At 43.2% G+C, this 24,094-nt stretch overlaps 1 protein-coding gene across 4 annotated transcripts in view; it reads left to right on the top strand.

Moving 5' to 3' along the window:
* The window catches only part of ccdc88c (coiled-coil domain containing 88C), a 145,957-nt gene that overhangs the window by 111,797 nt on the left and 10,066 nt on the right, over positions 1 to 24,094 (top strand). For 3 of the 4 annotated variants that reach the window (XM_080042662.1, XM_080042663.1, XM_080042664.1), the window contains 4 exons: positions 10,200 to 10,289; positions 22,257 to 22,367; positions 22,452 to 22,589; positions 22,810 to 23,048. In XM_080042662.1, coding sequence (XP_079898788.1) covers positions 10,200 to 10,289; positions 22,257 to 22,367; positions 22,452 to 22,589; positions 22,810 to 23,048 — 578 coding nt within the window. Of the gene's footprint in view, positions 1 to 8,728; positions 9,158 to 10,199; positions 10,290 to 22,256; positions 22,368 to 22,451; positions 22,590 to 22,809; positions 23,049 to 24,094 lie in introns of those variants that run through there. The other variant, XR_013845231.1, reaches the window with a different exon arrangement.

The raw sequence follows: 24,094 nt of genomic DNA, 5'->3' as shown, positions 1-24,094 counted from the left end.
CTGAAAAAAGGATTTGGGGAGAAAGATGGGGAGACATTGGAATAGATGTAGGAACTTTTGGAGTAATGTCATTTTAATTGAATTTATTCTACCTATGAGAGAGAATGCCAGAGGAGACCACTTCGATAATATTTGCTTCGCCTGATCTAATAATTTGAGGAAGTTCGATTTAAATAGGTTTTTAAAATTTCTGGTAAAACATACCCCAAGGTAACTCAGCTGATCTGTCACCACTTTGAGTGGGAGAGCTGAATAATCAAGTTTAAGAGCTTCTTTATTAATCGGAAAGAGTTCGCTCTTACTCAAGTTAAGTTTATAGCCAGAAAACTGACTAAAGACCTCCAACACAGAAAGTGCCTCCGGTAAAGAGGTGGCTGGCTTGGCGACAAACAAAAGTAAGTCATCGGCGTATAATGATACCTTATGTTCAATTCCTCCTCTCCATATCCCCTGAATCTGTTTGTTACCGCGAATGGCAATTGCAAGTGGTTCGATTGCAATAGCAAAAAGGAGCGGGCTCAAAGGACAACCCTGCCGGGTCCCACGGTGCAGATCAAAACTACTTGAGTAACGGCTGTTTGTTAATACTGAGGCAGAAGGGCATACATATAATAATTTAACCCAAGAAGTGAAAACAGGACCCAAACCGAATTTTTCAAGGGTGAAAAACAAATAATTCCATTCTACTCTATCAAATGCTTTTTCAGCATCCATAGAAGCGAGGCATTCTGATTCAATATTTCTGGGGGAATATAAAATGTTCATTAGCCGGCGGGTAGTCTCGCAAAGCCAGACCAAACTACAGCATGTAGTATGGTCTGGAAGCACTCTGTTTAGAGCCGTCTATTCGGGTGGGGAAACCGGGGGAAACTGGGCTAGCCTGTTTGTATTTGTTTAAACCAATCACAATCATCTAGGGCGGGGCTAACCCCGGGAAGCAGCAGCGGTGTCCTGCAAAATATTGCCGGGGGGGGACTTATTTTGATGGAACGTCTTCACGTCCAGAGACTGTCAGAGAAATGGCTAAACCCGCAAACGCCACACAAAAACTATTAAAGACAAAAGGAATATACATAGTGTGTTGCTTTCTAACCAGCATGTCAAGACACCATACACTTTAGCCCCCGAGGAGCTCACGGGATAACTTAACCGGAGTTAACTAGCCACGTAGTGTTATCTCTGGTAACATTATCATCGGCGGTTGAGAGGACGGCTACGGCGGTCGAGTAGAATTTTTAGCATTCGAGAACTTATGTCACCACCTCCTATCGCTGTAGTCAGAGCCGTAGTCCGTCTGTTTACAGGCAGAACAGGGTTTTGACGTTGTGAGCGCTACACCAACTGCAGCAAGTAGCCGTAAGAGTTGCTAGGTGATAGTGGAAGCCGTTGGAATCTTTCCCCGTCGCTAAAACACCGCTGCTGTGTCAGTCCCTAATTCACCAAAGAAAGGGAACGGCGGATCTTAATCTAGCTGGTTATAAGGTCCGGTGCTCAATTCAAACCCCCACGCTTCATTTTCCAGAGTTTATGAGGGTATTTCTGCCCGGGGGTAGTTGTACAATGAAGTTGGACAGCTAGGCTAGGCTAATCTAGGTTGCGTCCCGGACCGCCGCCGCCAATATTATTATCCCGAAGTATCGCCACACTTTATTTCTGTCTACAGTAATGTGACTTCTCACACCCTGTGTGTGTGTGTGTGTGTGTGTGTGTGTGTGTGTGTGTGTGTGTGTGTGTGTGTGTGTGTGTGTGTGTGTGTGTGTGTGTGTGTGTGTGTGTGTGTGTGTGTGTGTGTGTGTGTGTGTGTGTGTGTGTGTGTGTGTGTGTGTGAGAGAGAGCGCTGCACGTAAGCACACGGGTTGACTGTGAGCGAATTGTTTCCGAATTTGAGGGGGATCACAATAGGGGAAAGCCAGCAACCGGAAAAGGAGGGGGCTGCGTCAGGGCTGCGTAGCTTGCCGCCGCAAGCGAATAGACGCTGGCGGAAGTGGTCATGCCAGACTAGCCGGCGGGTATTATAAAATGATTGGCGTCCCTTTATAAACCCAGTTTGGTCGGGGGATATGATAGAGGGGAGAACATCCTCCAATCTATGGGCGAGAATTTTAGCAAGTATCTTCACATCCGTATTTAATAGTGAAATTGGTCGGTATGATGCACAATCTAGAGGATCTTTATCCTTTTTTAACATCAAGGAAATACAGGCCTGGTAGAACGAAGGCGGGAGTTTACCTGAGTCAAATGAGTCTGAGAATACTGAACATAAAAAAGGCGATAATTCAGCTGAACATTTCTTAAAAAAGTCAGATGGAAGTCCGTCTGGACCAGGAGATTTGCCTGATTGCATGTTATTGCTGCAAAAATTTCTTTCTGAGTAATAGTTGCCTCAAGGCTATTTCTCAGGTCCTGAGAAAGGGAAGGCATGTTCAGGCCACTAAAAAAGGTTTCCATCACCGTTGCGTCTACTGTACAATCAGAACTATACAAATTTGAATAGAATGTTTTGAACTTTTCGTTTATCAATTTCTGATCTGATGTTGTACACCCACTGTCTGTCCGAATTCCAGGGATGAGTTGCTTCGCTCTAAATCCGCGCAGTTGATTGGCCAGGATTTTGCCAATCTTGTCACCATGTTCGTAAAAAGTACTTCTGCTCCTAAGCAACTTGTCAGCAACTTGACGAGAGGAAAGAAGGTTGAATTCTGTCCGAAGTTTTAAACGTTCTTTGTAAAGTTCAGATGAAGGTGAGTTAGCATATTGTCTATGTTCAGAATCTGATCAGCTATTTCAGTTTGTTTCTGTTTTGTACACTTATTTTTGTATGCTGCAAATGATATAATTTCACCTCTCAAATAGGCTTTCAGGGCTTCCCAAATTGTTGCATTGGACACATCTGGTGTTTTATTTATACTCAAAAAAGTTTTAATATGTGTAGAGATGTGTGAAAGAAAACTCTCATCTGTGAGCAACAATGGATCCAGTCTCCACTGCCTTCTTGTATACTCAACGTCAGAGAAAGCCAGTTGAAGGAGCAGAGGAGCGTGATCTGAGATCACAATACTTTCATAACTACATGACTTTAGGTCTGACATCAATGAATTATCAACAAAAAAATAATCGATTCGGGTGTAAGTGTGGTGGACATGTGAAAAGAATGAATATTCTCTTCCTGTGGGGTATAAAAACCTGTATGGATCAGAGAGGCTATAATCAGCAAGAAATGATTTGATATAACCTGCAGATCTGCTAAGAGTGGCAGGTTTGGGGGAAGAGCGATCTAAGACTGGGTCTAGATAACAATCAAAATCCCCACCAAGAATAAGAGAATGGGAATTGAGATCGGGGAGTTGAGAAAAAAATCTCTCAAAGAATTCTACATCATCGACGTTAGGCGCGTAGACGTTGGCCAAGATGACTGACTTATTGTAAAGTTTGCCTGAAACAATAATAAAACGTCCATTTTTATCTGATATAACGTTTGAGGACTCAAAAGAAATATTAATATCAATAAGGATAGCTGTGCCCCTGACCTTACCCCTGAAATTAGAATGAAAAAATTGTCCACGCCAGCATTTACTTAATCAGTCATGTAAGTGGGTTTCTTGAAGGAAAACTATTCCAGCCCTGAGCCATTTTAGGTGGGTTAAGACCTTACCCCTTTTCACTTGGTGATTTAGACCCTTGACATTCCAGCTAATTATATTAAGATTGCCCTTCATCTAGCTCAGTTATAATGAGAATAGAAAGAGTTACTAAACACACAAAAAAAAAAAAAAACACAAATAACTGAAAACACAGCAGGTGATAACTTATCAGCTAAACCCCCAGTTAACACCACCCCATCCCACCCAGAACCCACCCCATATATTGCTCTAAACAGCAAACCCCAAAAGACCTTTACTAGTCTCACAACCAACATTCCAAGCCTTAACTTTCTGACTTGTGCTAGCTTCCCACATAAGTCTTGTACAATTCACCCCATAACAGCTAGTAACACTATGAACAATCCAGCAAACTGTCAAAATGACAACACACTAAACAAACAAACCGTGCTCACCCAACAAATTCGAAATACAAAAAAGAGAACAAAGCGTGAGTTAGGCAAGCTGTCCAAATGGCAAAAAAAAAAAAAAAAAAAAGAACAGACGCGCTTATCTAGCCGTTTTAAAATAGAGATACAAATTTTAAAAAAGCGAGTGAGCTAGACAATACGTCAAAATGACAAGCAACAAAAATATCACGTTCACCCAGCCAATTTACTCATTTTAAAAAAGGGAGAAAAAATGCGTGTAGTACCGTCAGTCTGAGAGTTTGGCTGGGGATATGAAAAGAGCATTTGTCCAAATTGTATACTCACGGCAGGCAATCATATTCACTGTGGACTCGCACCCAATGTAGATATGTAGTTAGATGCTTCAGAGACAGACCTCAACCACTTTCTCTCGCCGCTCTGGAGAGTAATACGAAGCCTTGCAGGGTGAAGAAGAGAGGGACGGAGACCGCGCTGATAAAGCTCAGCCAAAACCCCCCCCTGTATTCAGCCCGCTGCTTCACGACCTCCGCGCTGTAGTCCTCGTAGAACCGGAGCTTGTGGCCGTGATATTCCAGCTCGCCCTGTTTACGTGCCTCTCTCATGATTAGGTCTTTAATCTGGTATCGGTGGAGGCGTATGATGACGGGCCGCGATCTCTCGCCCGGGCCAGGTTTGGGTGCCAAAGTGCGGTGAGCTCTGTCCAGTTCCGGGGGAGAAGGGAGAATTTTATCACCAAAAACCTCGAAGAGGAGCTCGGAGAAAAAGGCGGTGGGGCGCGCACCCTCAAGTGACTCCGGCAAGCCCACAATACGAACGTTCTGTCTCCTGCTTCTCCCCTCCAAATCTGATAGTTTAGCTCTCAGCAACTTGTTATCTTCCTGCAGTGAGGAGCACGTAGCCTCAAGTTGCTCCAGGCGTCCGCAAACAGCTTCCGCATTCTCCTCGAGATCAGTTATACGTTTCCCCTGGCCTGAGACCACGACCTGGATGTTGTCCAGCTTAGTGTCCATGCTGGCAAACGATGATCTAAACTCAGCGGCAATGGATTTAATCTCAGCGGCTATCTCAGCGGCTATGGCTGCTCTATTCCGCTCGAGCAGATCCGGATTGGAAGCCACTGAGTTAGCACCAACGTCCATGCTAACCACGCTGTCCGGTGACATATCTGTCTCTGTCTCTGCCGAATCTTTTTTTGCTCGTCTCCTGCTTCTAGGCATTTCTCCGAAACAGTATCCATGTTACCGGCAACACAAGCACAAAATAAAACCGATGAAAATAGGGTTTAATCAGTTAGGTCTGAAATAGTCGGTGGGAGCTATAGAGCGGTCGCACCTACCCCATGCTCTGTAACCCGTAAAACCTGCCTTATTTCTTAATATATTTTGCTTTAATTAATAATAATTAATCATAGCTTATATTTTGTTGTATATTGATGTGTATTCAGTAGATAAGGTCTTAGTATGCTCATATTCTTGTCTTGTTACCACAGGTTGATACTGTCGTAAAGCGTAGCTTAGTGTTGTATACTGTTGTAAATTAGCCATGTGGGCACTTGTCGGCATCTCTGCATTGTTATTGTGTTAATCGGAGCAGGACGGGATCTACACTTTTCTGACCGTAGTTTATCGTATATTTTTTGTTCATTGTAGATTACTTTTGAGAATAAATCCAGCATTTTTCATTTTACATCGGCCTTGGATTTTCTTTTGAGTTTTATTGCCTTACGAGAAAGCACAAGTACAGAATCCTACGTCCTGCAAGAGTGGCAAATAGGTTGCCACTACAGGTAGTGTTGGAGTGAAAAAACTAAGTGGATCAGTTTACCCCCTTGATTTCTCTGGTCTGTTTCAGTTTACCCAAAAGGGGTAAAGTGAGAGACAAGGCAACTTTTTTTAAAACAATCATATTTTAATTTTGAGTGCATTCCCTCAGTCATGGGGGCATGAAATTATTATTATTGTCCATACTTTTGCATGAGGGCATGCACTCATAGACGTCGATTACGTCAAGACTCATTTTGTTTCCTCCACTTTTTAAGCCGGACATGGAGTGCGTCCAGCCGTATTAAAACACAGTGTCTCTCTCTCTCTCTCTCTCTCTCTCTCTCTCTCTCTCTCTCTCTCTCTCTCTCTCTCGCTCTCTCTCTCTCTCTCTCTCTCTCTCTCTCTCTCTCTCTCTCTCTCTCTCTCTCTCTCTCTCTCTCTCTCTCTCTGTGTGTGCGCGTGCGACCGTGATTGGCCGCCGCCTATCCTTGTTTCGGTGGTTCATGCGCCGTAGCTGGGGGCAGAGCCGCTCCAGCCCTGCCCGACTCGCTGGCTCTCCCAGCGGGGAGAAGCTCCAGTGATGCCCGGCGCGCAGTCGCCCTCTCGACCGCTCTCGACCGAGCGAATCTACGAGCGGCCGCCCCCCCGCCAGATCTGTCTTTTCAGCTATGCTTTTCAGTCCAGAGATTCGACTATTCGGTGGCCGTGCGGGGCAATTGTAGCCAACTTATACCTGTCGGGTTTTAATTAGAACACAGCACTGTGTCGCAAGACTGCTGCGTGCCTATAGAGAAAATGTAGCCTTAATGTGAGGGGAGACAGCCGCTTCCCTCTGTGAGATTCTATCTAGCAAACAAAGTTATAATGAATCAATCACCACCGTCACATGGACAGTGTTTAAATAAAGCTTCTCTTTATCATTATCAATAGAGCTAAGCAAATGGTGAATATTAAGCCTGCGGTGGCATCTGTAAGCGCGCAGTTTGCAATTTATGTTCAGCACCAACTGCAGCTGCAGAAGAATAATAAAACATCACAATAAATGTGTCGATTCATCTGACACGTCTACACTAATTACTCAGATAGAATAAAAACTCTTAGAAAATACACAAAGTAACGGTCCTAACTCTCTCTCTCTCTCTCTCTCTCCTTCCTTTCGGCGAAGGTCCGTGGCAGGTGTGTGTGTGTGTGTGTGTGTGTGGTGGGGGGGGGGGGGGTTGCACGCGCATTAATCAAGGACACACACACACGCAGCTTTACTTTTGCGCGCGGGTAATCTGGGTGCAATAGCCTTCATGTTTAACAAGTAGAATAATACAGCATCATCATTCACAACTGTAAAAATATTGACCTTAGGCTACTTGATCAAGTTAGCGCAGCTGTCACTTTATTTTCACATGTTGAAACCTGTTATACATTCTGAAGTATGACAGTATCATCGTCTCGGTTGTTCTTTGTTTGGGTACAGCCGTGGGTAAAGAAGGCGAGGTCAGCTCGACTAGCTTCCAAAAATCTCCAAGCACTCGCGACTTCAAAAAATGATTGCCTTTATTTTACAACTCAAAAAAGAACAAAACTGTCTTATAAATAAAGTAAAATATACTGGGAAACGAATAAGCCATTGTAAGCAACGAGTGAACTTAATAAGCGGTCGAAATACTTTTTTAAACCACCGCCTCTTTCCCTTGACATTTAGTTTTCATCATGACAAACAAACACCTGGCCTACCTGCTCGGTGCGGAAAGCCCGCCCACAAAAAACAAAGCAGTCTAGGCATAAACAGTACTATATAATATCATTATCATCAATTGTCCCCCCCACTTTTGAAAATGCACTCCAGAATGCCTGTTTGTCCCCCCCACTTGTTTAGCCAAATCGACGTCCATGCATGCACTTATTATTATTGATGCCAGTCTTGAGTGCAATGCATGGATTTCACTTGACAACTTGTTTTCTTCTTTTATTCTAAAAGATTTTCTTGCATGGTCTTTTATGTTTATTCTGTCAATCATATTCTTACCTTTAGTAACTTCCTATCTAAGGGCCCGTGTCCACCTAACGCCTTTTTCCAGCGTTAAACGCTGGCTGTGCGCTCGGGAGTGTGTCTACTGAGCGTTTTTTACAACCGGTTTTTTCGACCGCTTTTTTCAAGCGTTTTATGAGCTGGGAGAGAGAGTGCTGTGATCGGGGGAGAGAAAATGTTGATCGTCACCTGTCAGTCAGACCTATCAACACTGGTTTAACTGTTTAGGTTTGCTGTTTTCTATTTAAATCGTTACATTTTAATATGAGTAGTCTTATGAAACAGAGAATACTTTCCACCATCCTCTGTTTGGATGAGGAGTTATCGCGGCTCCTGCAAACACACACGGAGCAAGTTGTAGGCTGATGTGTGCGCATGAAACGATCCGTAGGAGATAAAAAATACAGAGAATCAAGTGTTCGCCTAATCTGCTCCCACAAACAGGCTCTCCTCCCTCTGTTCTGGTCATTTTAAGTCACTATTTTCGTACAGTTTCGGGTAAACAGAGACGGAAAAAGCAGTTTCTCTTCCGTCTTCTTTGTTGCCAAGGCGACGAGTCCCGACGATCTACTATCTGATTGGCCCTTTGAAAAAAGCGGCGGTGACGTCCCCACCGCCTTTCTGAAAAGTTAAACTTTTTTCAACTTGCAAATCTCGAAGCGGCCGCACAAAAAGACAAAAAGCGCTCGAAAAAAACCGCTGGGCGCTGCGCCTTTTCTCAGAGCGGCCGCCTTTTCCCGAGGCGGCCGCTTCTCATTGGAAATCAATTGAAAAAAGGCGCTTGCGGTGGGAAAAAGGCGTTAGGTGGACACGGGCCCTAACTGTTGTGTTCAATTTACCCACTATCATTGTTTCAACATTTTCTTTACATTTCTCCATCTCCTTCTTATCTCTCCCTTCTCTCCATCTCAGCTCTCCCTGCCCCAAAACGCTTCTGTTTTCTCCGCAGTAAAAGTCAGGACAAGCTCCTCCCCCCACCCTGCCCCTCCTCCTCCCGCCCCTACCCCTCTCTCCCCAGAAGACTGCGATTCTGGTCTTCCAGTGACATCACAGCTGACGTCATCACTAGCCGTCCACTCTCAGCCAACGGAGTATTCTAAAATCCTCATCACCATCACCCTCTTTTTGTTTCACCGTACACATCATCATCATCATCATCATCATCATCATCTTTACTGTCACGTCTACATCAGACTGTTCTACAGCACTCCTCATTATGATTCTCAGGGCTTCCCTGAAAAACCAATGCGGGCACAAATTGCACACTCCTCAAGCATACAAGTACACATACAAAAGACACACACAAGAGGTGTTGCGGTTGTAAACCAGCCAGTATTTCCAGTAAGTAGTATGTTTATAGATGGTTTATGTGTGTGCACAAATGCATGCTTCCAGCACGCCAGGCTTGCCTGCATATATCTGAGTGTACTTGAAATGTTGATGAATTGTTTTATATGTACCTGTTTTAAAAAAAAATTGTGTGCTGTAACCTCCCTTTATGTTTTAATATGGTGAGTGTGTTCGAGAACAGCGTCTGTTCTGAGCCGTGAGTTGCTTCTTTGCTTCACAAAGCTTTGCTGCAAAGTTTTCTCTCTTAATCAGTCAGCAGTCATTGGTCACCACACAACCATACTACGGCCGACTTGTCACCTAGGAGCTCACTTTCAATTTTCAATTGAGACTTGTAGAGATGGCTGCATGCTTAACATACAATGCTGCTTGAAAGTATGTGAACCCCTTGAGCCTTTTGGAATTGTATTTAGTTTAACCATTATTAATACATTTTGATCAATACAAGCATTTCTTATATTAAATAACAGGTGTGTGTTTATCAATTTAGCAATTTCTTCCCCAAAGATCTCTCATTGGTCCATTTCATCACTCAGTTTGTGTTTACCTGCTCTTATTTAAGCAATGCAGCTCAGGGTTCACTTACTTTTGCACATACACAAGTTGGCAAATCATTTGTTTTAATTGATTTCCGGAAAAGAAAAGTGTGGAATTGATAAAAAAAAAAACATCTGTTATTTCATATAAAAATACTGGTATTGATAAAAAATTTATTAATAATGGTTAAACTCAATACAATTCCAAAAGGCTCAAGGGGTTCACATACTTTCAAGCAGCACTGTATGCTAGTCACCCCTGTATCTTGAAACCTGCTAATAAATATACATTCATATGGTCTAATTAGAACCAGATACATTCCCTGACTATTAACTGATATCACAGTGATTTGCATCCTGCCTGAATCAGTGAACAGACTATTGATGTCTTGCTTGGCTTACTTGCTACTATGTGTTATACACACCACATGCCTTGTGGCCATACTATGGCATACAGGTCTAGAATGGTGCCTAAAAATATTCTAATTGGTCTGCAGGTTTGACTGACAGAAGCCAGGGGATTTATCGTAGCAGTACTCCAGGTGGCAGTAGTGAGAGTGTCAATGGACAAGATGGAACTGGACAAGGTAAAACTATTTTTTTTTACTTTTTTTTTATGAATATTTTTTTTCACATTATCCCCACTCTATAAACTGTCGACAGAAACTGCAGGACAAGAAACGCAAACGGCAAACACATAAAAAAAATTTCTTCTTAAAGATCTCCTATTATACTACTTTTCTGGTCTTAATTTCTCATTAATGACTCCTATAAAGCAACCTGACATGAATCACAGCACAAAAAAACATGTAGATTTTCGGGAAGCTCTTCCTCTCATCTCAGCGATTTCAGCATTCTCTGTCCACACTCGGCTTTGTGCTTCTCCAACCCCTCGCCCCCCTCCTGCAAACCCCACTCTGTTGTGATTGGTTACTTTCAGCGGGGCGCGGGCAGATTTGAGCGGGGCGCGGGCAGATTTGAGCAGGCAGGTGGCATGGCCGGAGCGAGCCTGAGCACGTTGCAGCATTACCATACATGGAAAAATCTGGATTATCTATGTAATAAATCTTGGAAATTTGAACAAGTGAATCGCGACTGGCTGCCCTAGTGTTTAGCGCTCTGCACAGCCACCCCAGACAGTCAGCAGGGAATACGTCTAAATGCATGTAAGTCATTACTTGACACTTTTGTATGGTTAAACATGACTATAAATCATTATAACGTTTATAGGTCATAAAAGTTGAAAAAGCATAATAGTGCCTCTTTAAAGTAAGCAAGGGGTCATGGGACAATCACTCAATATGTCACTTTCAGGTGTCCTGAGCTGGAGAAGTAGTAACTCCAACATGCTACATATTTTTATTGATTGATTTTAGTACCATACAAGATTTTAATATTTTGGGTGCATAGCTTGGACATTTCTCATCCTCGAGAACTGTCTATATAAAAGCGACTAAAACTCATAAGAAGCCAACCAAAGCCACAGCGCAAAGTTTAGCTTTCCCTTATAAATTAGAATACTCCTTTCATCAATGTTCCTGTAACAAGTGTTAGACTGCAGACCGGCAAGGAAAAGTCAGTCAGCTTTATTGTCATCACTTCACATGTACAAGACATGTAAGGGAATCGAGAAAACGTTTCCCCCATCCCGCGGTGAACATATAAAAAGTGCACAGGCACAAACAACAGATATATGAGACAACACTAAAAATAGACAAGATAGACAATGACAAATAAAATATAGGAGTTTCTGTATGAATAAATAAGTAAATAATTGTGCAAAAAGGCAGTCAATACTGGCAGCAAAAAGTCATGTAGTATAGTGCATTTTTAAATAGATAAATAAATAAATAGCAGCAATTTCAGTCTGTATGTTGTGTATTTGTGTTAGTAATAGTGCAAAGACATTTAGTTCACAAAGTAGCAAGGCAGAAAGGAGGGGGGGGGGATTCAGCTTACTGACAGCCCTGTTGATGTGGCTGAGGGGAGAGAGTTTAGCTTCCTGACAGCCTGGTGGATGAAGCTGTTTTTGAGTCTGGTGGTGCGGGCACGGAGGCTCCGATACCTTCTTCCAGAGGGCAGGAGGTTGAACAGACTGTGAGCGGGATGCCTGGCCTCGCTCACAATCCTGGTCGCTTTGCGGGTGAGGCGGGTGCTGTATGTGTGTTGCATGGAGGGGAGTGGGGCACCGATGATCTTTGTAGCTGTGTTGACCACGCGCTGCAGTGCTTTCCTGCTGTATTCAGCGCAGCTCCCGCCCTACACGGTGATGCAGCTGAACTGGATGCTCTCAATGGTGCCTCGGTAGAATGTGCACATGATGGATCGGGGGGCTCGTGCTTGCTTCAGTTTGCGGAGGAAGTAGAGGCGCTGATGGGCTTTCTTCGCCAGTGATGCAGTGTTGGTGGTCCAGGAGAGGTCGTCGCTGATGTGCACCCCCAGGAATTTGGTGCCGCTCACTCGCTCCACCGCAGCACCATCGATGGTCAGTGGTGGGTGCTCAGTGTGGCGTCTCCGGAAGTCAACAACAATCTCCTTAGTTTTGCTGACATTCAGCAGGAGGTTGTTGTTGCTGCACCACATGGTCAGAAGGTTGACCTCCTTCCTATAGTTGGTCTCGTCGTTCTTAGTGATGAGACCCACCAGAGTGGTATTATCCGCAAACTTCACCATGTGATTGGTGCTGTAGGTTGGTGTGCAGTCGTGAGTCAGCAGGGTGAAGAGAAGGGGCGAGAGCACACAGCCTTGGGGGGCCCCAGTGCTGAGTGTGGTTGCAAAGCGAGGTGCTGAGCCCCAGCTGGTCCAGTTTACAGATAAGTTGTTGTGGGATGATGGTGTTGAATGCTGAACTAAAGTCTAAGAACAGCATTCTGACGTATGAGTCTGTTGTGTCCAGGTGGGTGAGGGCAGGGTGGAGAGCAGAGCAGATCGCATCCTCGGTGGACAGTTTGGCTCGGTAAGCGAACTAGTAGGGGTCCAGGGTGGCTGGGAGGGAGGACTTGATGTGTGACATAACTAGCCGTTCAAAACACTTCATCACTGGGGGTCAGTGCAATGGGTCGGTAGTCATTGAAGCAGGATGGAGCAGGTTTCTTTGGCACAGGTATGATGATGGTGGCCTTGAAATGTGACGGAACAACAGCTTGCCTCAAAGAAGTGTTAAAGACGTCCGTGAAAACATCCTCAGCGAAGTCCTTCAACACCCGGCCTGGAATGTTGTCTGGGCCCGTTGCTTTCCGTGGATTGATAGTGGCGAATATCCTCTTCACACTGGCAGCGGACAGGCACAGAGCCTGATCGTGGGGAGGGGGTGGAGTTTTCTTTGGGCTTGTGTTGTTAGTTGCTTCAAACCGTGCAAAGAAGCTGTTGAGGTTGTTGAGCAGAGAGATGTTGTCATCGCAGATCTGTGGCGCGGGCTTGTAGTCCGTGATGGTCCGAATGCCCTTCCACAGGCTCCGCGTGTCTCTGCTGTCTTTAAAGTGGCAGGTTAACTTTTTTGTATAGTCCTGTTTTGCTTTCCTGATGCAGGTTGGCTCTCGCTGTTCTCAGGCCAGTTTCCTCCCCAGCTTTGAAGGCGTTGTCTCTGGCCCTCAGTAGCCGATGGACATCCCCTGTCAGCCATGGCTTCTGGTTAGCCCGATTGACGATGGTCTTTGTGTGGGTCACATCATCAATGCACTTACTGATGTAAGCGGTAACAGTGTCTGTGTACTCATGTGGTTGTTGTGTGTGGCTGCTTGTTTGAACATTTCCCAGTCTGTTGTTGCAAAGCAGTCCTGAAGAGCAGAGGTGGCCCCCTTTGGCCACACACGTACCTGTTTCCGGACCGGCTTGGTGATTTTTACTGTCGGTCTGTATTTACACTCAACAAAAATATAAACGCAACACTTTTGTTTTTGCTCCCATTTTTCATGAGATGGACTTAAAGATCTAAAATTCATTCCAGATACACAATATTACCATTTCTCTCAAACATTGCTCGCAAATCTGTGTGATAGTGAGCACTTCTGCTTTGCTGAGATAATCCATCCCAACTCACAGGTGTGCCACATCAAGATGCTGATCTGACATCATGATTAGTGCACAGGTGTGCCTTAGACTGTCCACAATACAAGGCCACTCTGAAATGTGCATTTTTTTGCTTTATTGGGGGTCTGGGGACTCAGAACCAGTCAGTATCTGGTGTGACCACCATTTGCCTCATGCAGTGCAACACATCTTCTTCGCATAGAGTTTATCAGATTGTCAATTGTGGCCTGTGGAATGTTGGTCCACTCCTCTTCAATGGCTGTGCGAAGTTGCTGGATATTAGTGGGAAGTGGTGCACGCTGTCGTATACGCCGGTCAAGCACATCCCAAACATGCTCAATGGGTGACATGTCCGGTGAGTATGCTGGCCATGCAAGAACTGGGACATTTTCAGCTTCCAAGAATTGTGTACAGATCCTTGCAACATGGGGCCGTGCATTATCTTGCTGAAACGTGAGGTGATGTTCATGGATGTATGGCACAACAATGGGCCTCAGGATCTCATCACGGTATCTCTGTGCATTCAAAATGCCATCAATAAAATGCACCTGTGTTCTTCGTCCATAACAGATGCCTGCCCATACCATAACCCCACCACCACCATGGGCCACTCGATCCACAACATTGACATCAGCAAAGCGCTCACCCACACGACGCCACACACACTGTCTGCCATCTGCCCTGAACAATGTAAACCGAGATTCATCCGTGAAGAGAACACCTCTCCAACGTGCCAGACGCCATCGAATGTGAGCATTTGCCCACTCAAGTCTGTTACGGCGACGAGCTGGAGTCAGGTCAAGACCCCGATGAGGACGACGAGCATGCAGTTGAGCTTCCCTGAGACGGTTTCTGACAGTTTGTGCAGAAATTGTTTGGTTATGCAAACCAATTGTTTCAGCAGCTGTCTCAGTGGCTGGTCTCAGACGATCTTGGAGGTGAACCTGCTGGATGTGGAGGTCCTGGGCTGGTGTGGTCTGCGGTTGTGAGGCCGGTTGGATGTACTGCCATATTCTCTGAAACGCCTTTGGAGACGGCTTATGGTGGAGAAATGAACATTCAATGCACGAGCAACAGATCTGGTTGACATTCCTGCCGTCAGCATGCCAATTGCACGCTCCCTCAATGCTTGTGGCATCTGTGGCATTTTGCTGTGAGACAAAACTGCACATTTCAGGGTGGCCTTTTATTGTGGACAGTCTAAGGCACACCTGTGCACTAATCATGATTTCAGATCAGCATCTTGATGTGGCACACCTGTGAGGTGGGATGGATTATCTCAGCAAAGCAGAAGTGCTCACTATCACACATTTAGACAGATTTGTGAACAATGTTTGAGAGAAATGGTAATATTGTGTATCTGGAATGAATTTTAGATCTTTAAGTCCATCTCATGAAAAATGGGAGCAAAAACAAAAGTGTTGCGTTTATATTTTTGTTGAGTGCATTTATTTTTTATTTTTTAAATTTTTTTATTTAGCACACATTAACAATTAATGGTGCAAGGAGGGAACGAAGCCCAATGGGCTTGTACAGAGTTCCACCCCTATCAATAATCACAATAAAATCATATTCAGGCTAACAAATAAACTCTAGAAATTAAGGAGACAAGGTACATAAATACTCGAAATAATCAAAAATAGATGGAAAAAAATGTGATAAATACATGTCAAAGATAATGAAAAAATGAGAAAGAAAAAGAAAAAAAGCAATGGAAAAGACAGTAGGTGATTAGAAGATTCACAAAAAGATAAGATGTTTTTTAAGATGCTTTTTAAAGAGTGAGTGGGATGATATGGATCTTAAAAGGGGAGGTAAGACATTCCATAAAGCCGGGCCTCTAATAATATATACTAAATTGATGATGTGATGTGCGGGAAAAGGGTAAAGATAAGTTGTTATTGTATGCTGTATGCTGGGATTAGCATCACAGTGATGTGATCAGAGAGTCCGATGTGGGGGAGGGGGTAGGCCATGTATGCTCCCTTTTTGAGAAGTGAAAACTTGATCCAAAGTGTTTTCTCCTCTTGTAGGGAAATTGACATGCTGGTAGAGTTTTGGAAGGACAGTTTTTGGATTAGCATGGTTAAAATCTCCAGCAAGGATGGTGAATCCATCTGGGTGTGCTGTCTGTTGTTCACTGATGGCTTGATACAATTCACAAAGTGCCGCGTACCTGTCACTGGTGTTGGAGGTTGGGGGGATGTATACCGCGACCAGCAGAATCGCAGTAAACTCCCTCGGTAAGATCTGTAGTGGTCACAGGCAGCCTATATAATGTATCCTTAAAGAGGACCTATTATGCTTTTTTTCATTCTAACTTTTGTACTGCAGTTTAGCCTCTCTGCAAAAACGTTGTTTAGAGCCTAAACATAACTTCCCTCTGTCTCCGTCTGCACTCAGTTTGAACCTGGCCAATCAGAGCAGACCGGGTAACTGCATGACAACAGGCACCGCCCCCTAGTTTCACACTACACTGAACGGACTGCAGGGAGAGGGCGTGATAGGGACAGGTCTGAGCGTGTAGCAGAGTTACCATACATGGAAAATCCATTTGGTTCAGCATCACGCAATCCTGGAAATTCGGCAAAAGGGTGCCGCTAACGGCAACTTGCCCTGCGTTCCGAATCACATACTCTTTCTTTTTTCTATTGAAGCGATCTCGACTTCCAAAGTCTGACCTTTAATGAAAAGTTATTTTTTAAGTTCATTAGTTATGACCCATTAAACTAGTATTAACCAACTTGTAACACAATGCTTTAAGTACAACCCTTTTCCTCATAAAGAAATTCCCATTACTCTCACGGTTTCTGCTGAGCGGCGAACCCGGGACTCCGCGGTGAGTGCGCCGAATCTTAACCACTAGGCTACCAGGGTTTCTTCTTTAAAGATAAAAATTGTTCTAGTTAAACCCACCGTGTTCAGCGTTTTACTTCATCAAAACTTATTCATCTATATAATGAATCCTGTTTAGGTATGAAATGTAACACTTTATATTTGATTCAGATAATCATTCACCACTTTTAGGCAGAAGATATCCATCACAAGTTATTTATTTCAGTTTTATGCAGCCTATGCTCCTTAGACCCGCTTCCTAAAAACAGAACATATATACTATTTCAAGATTTAAAACGCCTGCGTTAAATCCGTGAAGGAATCAGAGCATATTCTCTCCTTACAGAGAGGTTAGTTTTATGAGGTTGTGTGTGTTTTAATTTAGTAGTGTGGAGTCAGATTGTACTTACCTCCCCGGGAGGGAAACGATCTCTTTGTAGAAAAAACCTATACCTAAGGTCCTTCTGTTCCAACTATAAACTAGTTCAAACTGAGGCTTTACAACATTTAAGGGATTTTATTTACAAAATACAAGAGAGTATAGAAATATTACATAAAATGGACAAGAAAGGAAAATAAAAGAGGTTTATATGCCTATAAACTCATCAAATGGAGTCTTTGCTCATTATCCCCTAGTAGATGTTTTCTTGGTATTTTTCACAATTTGTCAAAGCACAAGACCAGAGTTATTGCATGCTTTCCGATTTTAAACTTGCGCCTAGCCCTATATCTAACATCCCTCTGAGTCTGTAAAAATGATGAGGACTTAAGGAAGATTGTTAACGAATCTAGTCAGTAAATGGGAGATCTTGTCTCAACCCAATCTCCTTTAATTCCAATCACCATTCTATCAGACCCCTAGTCTAATTATCCCCATCTAAAGTTTTAGAATTTTACCAAGTCATCTGTGTTTCAAGAGTTTTAAAGAAGTGTTTTAAAAGACTCTGCCTCTAAGTTCTTCGAAGTCCAAAAAGTTTTTCTAAGTTTTTCTTCTGCCTCCATAGTTGAAGGGACATATAGAGTGTGCTGGAACAGAGTAGTGCCTGCAAAAAGCGGCCCAAAAAAGCCTTGTCCTGCTCCAAACGTGCTATTATATAGTGAACTGAAAACCAATGAGACTTGTGAGAGGGAGGAGTGAAAAAGGCACAGCTGCGCGGGGGAACCCCGGTAGCCCCCTCCCTCTACTCCTTCCTACTGTATGACCATATAAGGTCCTTCCCCTTCCTCTGGTCAACTTTAACCTGATGAGCCTTCACATTCTATTCTGTTTCACTAAACATTTCCTACTTACTTATGACAAAAAGAAATACAAATGTCACAATATATGCACAAGTAAAAAGTTACATCATGTTCAATTATCACATCACTATTCCACATGATACATCCGACGATAAAAATAATCTAGTTAGGATGCAGTAGGCATACTATTGGGACATACTTTTACTCTTTTATTTCATCATAACATTGCGCCTTGATCTTGCTTCTTGCTTTTATATCCGTCGCATCCCCGTTTGTTTTCATATGGAGGCTTCGTCGATGTGACGTCGCTTCACGTGCGCACCAGACTGTGGGTCAGAATTGCCCAAATAGCATGCTGTTTTCAACATTAACAATCTTGCGCAAATATAGCCCTACGCCAGGTATCACGTGGGATTTATCAAACAGTCATATCTAGCCAATCTCAGTTTACGCCAGACCATTATTGATAAATAAAGCGGCTGAAAACAATCGTAATTTGAATATCACGCCCCTATATTTTCTCAGTTTAGAGGCCTCGCCCAGAGCTTTTACGACATGGATATGCGCATTACGGCAAAGAAGAGGAACCTCTCTGAAGTAGAAATTGACAGCATAACAGTGAAAGTATAAAAAAAAAAAAAAAAGTTTAATTTCGGAGCATCAAAAGCGGCATCAAAGAAGGTCAAAAAGCAGCAGTTAGGAAGGAAATAACTGCTGCGGTCAACAGAGTTAGTGTTGACAAACAATCTCCAGCTGAGGATTGTGAATTTTAGGTTTACATCAGTGTTATCGCTCAAATGATATAAATAGCCTAGGTAAAGAAAAAGTGGTCTGACTTAAAAATCGCCACTGAAAAAAGTGTGTTGCTGCTCTGAAATGCAACACCAACTGGAGGTGCGGGCATAATATAAGTGGTGGAGGAGAAAAAGACGCACCAACTGTCCGATAATGTATAAATATTAAACCTTTAACGCTTGTCTTGTCTTTTCCCCCATGAAATGCGTCTGCAGAGGTTTGAATGATTAGATTGTTTTTGCCCTTTCAGATAGCACTAGTCAAAAGGGTTTTAAAAACAAAAAATAACACATTTTGCGTTCTACTATAACCTATGACAGATGCGCTTGGCACGAGTGGTCAGCCGTCAGCTGCACAAACTCCACAGGGCCAGGCAACTACCAGCTGTGAGAGCGCCCACCGTCCTGCTCCACCACCGATCCTGGACCATTACTGCCGAGGTCCCGGATCGGAAAAACTTGCCGGTTAATGGTGGAAATAAATCGCTCACTAAAATCTCAAAAGTGCGTAAAATAAATAAAATGTTAACCCTCCTATTGTACTGGGGTCAATTTGACCCCACAAGACATTTCTTTTGAGGGGAAAACATGTTTGTCATTCACCAAATGGTCTGAAAATTATAGGGGTTGTTCAATACTATGCTTTTGATGATTCCTATACATTTGAAGTGTTTTGATAAAATTATGGGTGTTTTATTGAATTTTATAACACCTGTTGTACTCTGGGGTCAATATGACCCCGCAGCACACAATGGTGCAATGGGGCAAAATGTCACACTATACTGCTTCTAACAGAGGAAATACCCGCCCCCCTTCTTCTAACGACATCCACACACACACACACACACACACACCTACACACACACACACACAAACACACACACACACACACACACCTACACACACACACACACATACACACACACACTTCACCAGCACACACACACACACGAGCACACACACGCACGCAAGTACGCACATACACACACACAGACACAGACCCACACACACACACACAGACCCACACACACACACACACACACACACACACACAACACAGACACACACACACCCACACACACATACACACACACACCCACACACACACACACATGCACATACCTGTACATGAGCACACACCCACGAGCGCACACACACACACACACACACGTACACGCACACACACATGCACACATGAGCACTCCCCCCCCAAAAAAAACACACACAGACACACACAGACAGACCCAACACCTGTGCCTTTGATGTGTGGGGTCAAGCAATGGTTAGGAAAACAAAACACATAAACAGATCGTTTCTGGCAGACTCTGCACCATTTCAAACCTTAGTCTGAGACAGGCAGCATGATCAGTAGGCAGCAGGCTTTACCTTAGAGGTGTGTGAGCTCATTTTGAACCAAGTTCAACAAAATGCAATGAAGTGAATCAGCAAAGATCACTCCATAACTACCGGCCTCGCATGCAACTGAGGGACAAATCGAGGGTGACTCACTTCTAAAAAGTACATTTTTGCAAAGTTTTACGTGTTGTAATGTTGTGTTGTGATGTTTATTATGTCAGGTAAAGAGTGAGGATAAAGTTGAGTATAAAACTGAAAAACTGAGGTTAGTGATTATTTATGCTTTTTGCCTTAGAAACAGTCAAACCAGGCGAGAACTGACCCTGCCTGGTTTGACTGTCTAAATCCAAAAATGCATACTTTTATATAAACAAGGTCTGTTGGCCCTAAATTAAAAAACTAAGGGAAATATTTGTGTTAATGGGTTGGACTCAAGTCAGACTAAAGGTGTAACACAAAATTAATTGATAATTTATACTTTATAGGCTTTAAAAAAACAGCCGAACTGGGCGGGGTCAATATGACCCCAGAGGACCATGGGTGTTTGTATTTGCTCCTATTAAAAAAATCTAAGTGATTCAAAAACAGTTTTTTCACTAACCTTTGACATAAGCCACTCTCTAATGAGTCATATAGTCAAAATCATGTTAGGGATTTTTTTTTTTTTTTTTTTTAAATTTCAAATCGAAAAAATTGTACATTTTTATGTAAACAAGGTCCGTTGGCCTAAAATTCCAAAACTAAGGCAAATATTTGTGGTAATGGGTTGGACTCAAGTCAGAGTAAAGGTGTAACACAAAATTTATTGACAAATTATACTTTAGGCTTTAAAAAAACACCAAACCGTTTGGGGTCAATATGACCCCAGAGGACCATGGGTGTAAGTCTGTCGGGAGTACATTACGAGGGTTAAGCTAAATGTTGTGCCGTGTATTTTTATCCTAAAGAGCAGCGTGCTACTTGCATAGCCTACATATTGAATACTTATGATAACATTTTAGAAGCGATGAATGAATGCAGCCCCCGTGCTGCATAGTCCCCCCAGCTGCTCCAAGTCAGAGACAACTGCCACTGCGCAGTCCCATGCAGCGCTCCAAAGTGGCCAGTGTGCGCACTATTGAATCAGCTCTCCTACTCAGTTGCACACCATAAGCTGCACATTTTCAAGTGATTAAGATGTTTATCCTGGTCTGAGCAAACACTGCATTAGTGTTATCTACTAAAGATTGTCTAACAAAGTCATCGGCTACCCGGCACAGCCAGCACAGCAAGTCCATGCTGTTTTCAAACTTGCGTACACGAGCTGAGAGCTGGCGTGGGATTTGAGCGTACCCTACTCTCACGTCCAAATTGATAAATGCCGAGGTTTGCGTGGAAATGTACGTACACCCACTTTTCTGGTCTGCGCACGGTTGATAAATGAGGCCCAATGTGCCCACATGTCACAGGCCCCAAATGACACATGCCCAGCAGAAGGTAGCGCTACAATCAACGAGCCAAAGCCAAATTGCGATGGGGGTTTGGACCCTGTTCATAATTGCTTGCAGTTATAGTTTTGTAAATTTGTTCTTGTCTATTTGTTCAAAGTTTCACCTTTTATATTATGCTTTTCTATATTGCATTAAAAAAAATAAGATTTTCAGATATTGTTATAAAAAAAATTGGCTAACGAGATTGGCAACCTGTATACGGTTTACTCAAATACATGGAATTATTTCACTTTTTATTAAGTCAATACATTTTAACCTGTTTACTTTCTACCTCAGGTCTCGGTGCATATTTAATTTATCACAGCTGTTTATTTTATCAAATGCATACTGAAAGGAAACCAGGAAGTGCCTGTGATGGTCACAAATCTATTTGATTCTAAAATGGCACAACTTGTAAAAATAACAAGCTCAACATAACATGGTAAATAAACAAGTCCCAACAAGCACACTGGAGCGTTTAGTGATGTTGCCAAGTTTTATCTTTAGAACTGCTCCCCTTGACTACCAGTATTTGAGCTAAAATAACCTGTATTAGCGACATATGCCCCTTTCTTCATAAAAAATTCACGCAGTTGCACGAATAGTTCAACAAAAAATGTTGAACTATTGATTTAAAAAACAATTGCAAAAAAGTGTGTGTTTGCTCTCAAAGTCGAACTTAAAAAAATCTGAATCTGCCAAGAAAATGGCTTTTGGTACATTTCTACTATATCTAATGATGGTCAGTCCATCAGCACAGAAGATTGACCTTCTAGCCTGCTACAGCCTGTGTTTGAGTACAGTGTAACCTCTGTGATTTTCCTGCCCCCAGGTCAGACCCTGAAAGCTCTAAATTCCACTCAATGCCACCAGTCATCCCAATTGGACCTCACCAACAACTCCCCTTCTAGACTGGGACAAGGCCCAAGTCGCAGGCCCAGAGGTAACAAAGTTATAAATACATTGTACTTATTAAGAAGTCAGAAGGGCATGATTGTTGTAATGATCATGTGTCCAAATCCTTCAGGTCTGTTACTTGAAGAAGACTCCTGCCACATCACCTCCGACTCCTTTTTTGGTCACCATGGAAACCTGGGAAGTCGTCCAGGGTCGGCAGACTTCAGCCACAACACCTCCAGCTCCAACTCACCTGTCAACTGCAGAGGTATATACACAACATTACAGCAATATTTATACAGCTTTTTGCATAGATATACATTATACTGTTATATATTACTGATAATAATGGATATTAGACTGGAATCACTCGGTCTGTATTCAGTTCTAACAGATTTTACATACAGTATTCTGTCATATGATCCTGCTGTAAAGAGCTGGAACCCATTTTCAGTCATCTAACACTAATATTTCTATCTGTGTCTTAGAAACATCACGTCATCAGTCTCGCTCAGCTAGCCTCTCTAGTGATGATGTCATGGGTCTCAGTCAGTCACAGCAGACTCTGTCACGCAGTTCAACCCTTCCATATGACCACACACCTCATAAAGCTCAACCCCAGCGTGGTGTCGGGGTTAGGACTAAGACCCGCCCATCTTCTCCTGGAAGTCAGATGGTGTCGCTGGAAGAATTTCTACAAGAGAGCAACCTACAGTCACCACCTATGGTAATACATAATGAACAAAGTTGCTTTTGATGAAAATATACATGTACCGTATTTTCCGCACTATAAGCCGCACTGGACTATAAGCCGCAGGTGTTTTAATGTTTAAAGATCTCCTATTATACTACTTTTCTGGTCTTAATTTCTTGTTAAAAACTGCTATAGAGCAACCTGACACGAATCACATCACAAAAAACTATGTAGATTTTCGGGAAACTCTTCCTCTCATCTGAGCGCTCACAGCAGTCTCTGTCCACACTCGGCTTTGAGCTTCTCCGCCCCCCCCCCCCTGCAAACCCCACTCCGTTGTGATTGGTTACCTTCCTTCCGGAACACTTTCAGCAGCACACGGGCAGATTTGAGAGCAGGAAATTGGGGGCATGGCCGGAGCTTGCCTGAGCAGCACGTTGCAGCATTAAACACATGGAAACATCCGCATTTCGTGACAACAAGAAATGCAGGAAATTCTGAACCGATTTGAACGCGTGATTTCTCGACCGGCTGCCCTAGTGTTTAGTGCTCTGCACAGCCACCCCAGACGTTCAGCAGGGAATACGTCTAAATGCATGTACGTCATTATTTGATACGCTAGTATGGTTAAACATGACTATAAATCATTATAACAACGTTTAAAGGTCATAAAAGTCAAAAAGTACAATAGGTCCTCTTTAATTACCATATGTAAGAGTTCGTGCACAGAGGGGATTGTCGGGAAAGAGATGGCTGCTTGAGGAAGCTCCCATTTATTAACATTTCAACAAACAAGTTGCATATTTGCATAAGGTATTCAAGTGTTACCATTTAGTGCAATAGTAGCTACTAGGGATGGGCACGAGTAGTGTTTTCGCTACTCGAGTGATGGCTTGCATTCCTCAAGGATCAATCGATTCCTCGTTAAACTTTTTTCTATTTTTAGAACGCAACGCATCTGTCTGCAGAATAACGGTTCACCGCAATAAAGCGCTCAATGCTTATTGTCAAACAGTCACAGTTGCCATATGATATTAAGGATTTTTTTTCCACAAGTTTAAAACACCTTTTCCTCACTG

The sequence above is a fragment of the Ammodytes marinus genome, assembly GCF_949987685.1.
Source record: "Ammodytes marinus genome assembly, chromosome: 15".
NCBI classification, from domain to species: Eukaryota; Metazoa; Chordata; class Actinopteri; order Uranoscopiformes; family Ammodytidae; genus Ammodytes; species Ammodytes marinus.
Note: the sequence above shows the minus strand (reverse complement) of the source record. Positions and strands in the feature narration are given on the sequence as shown.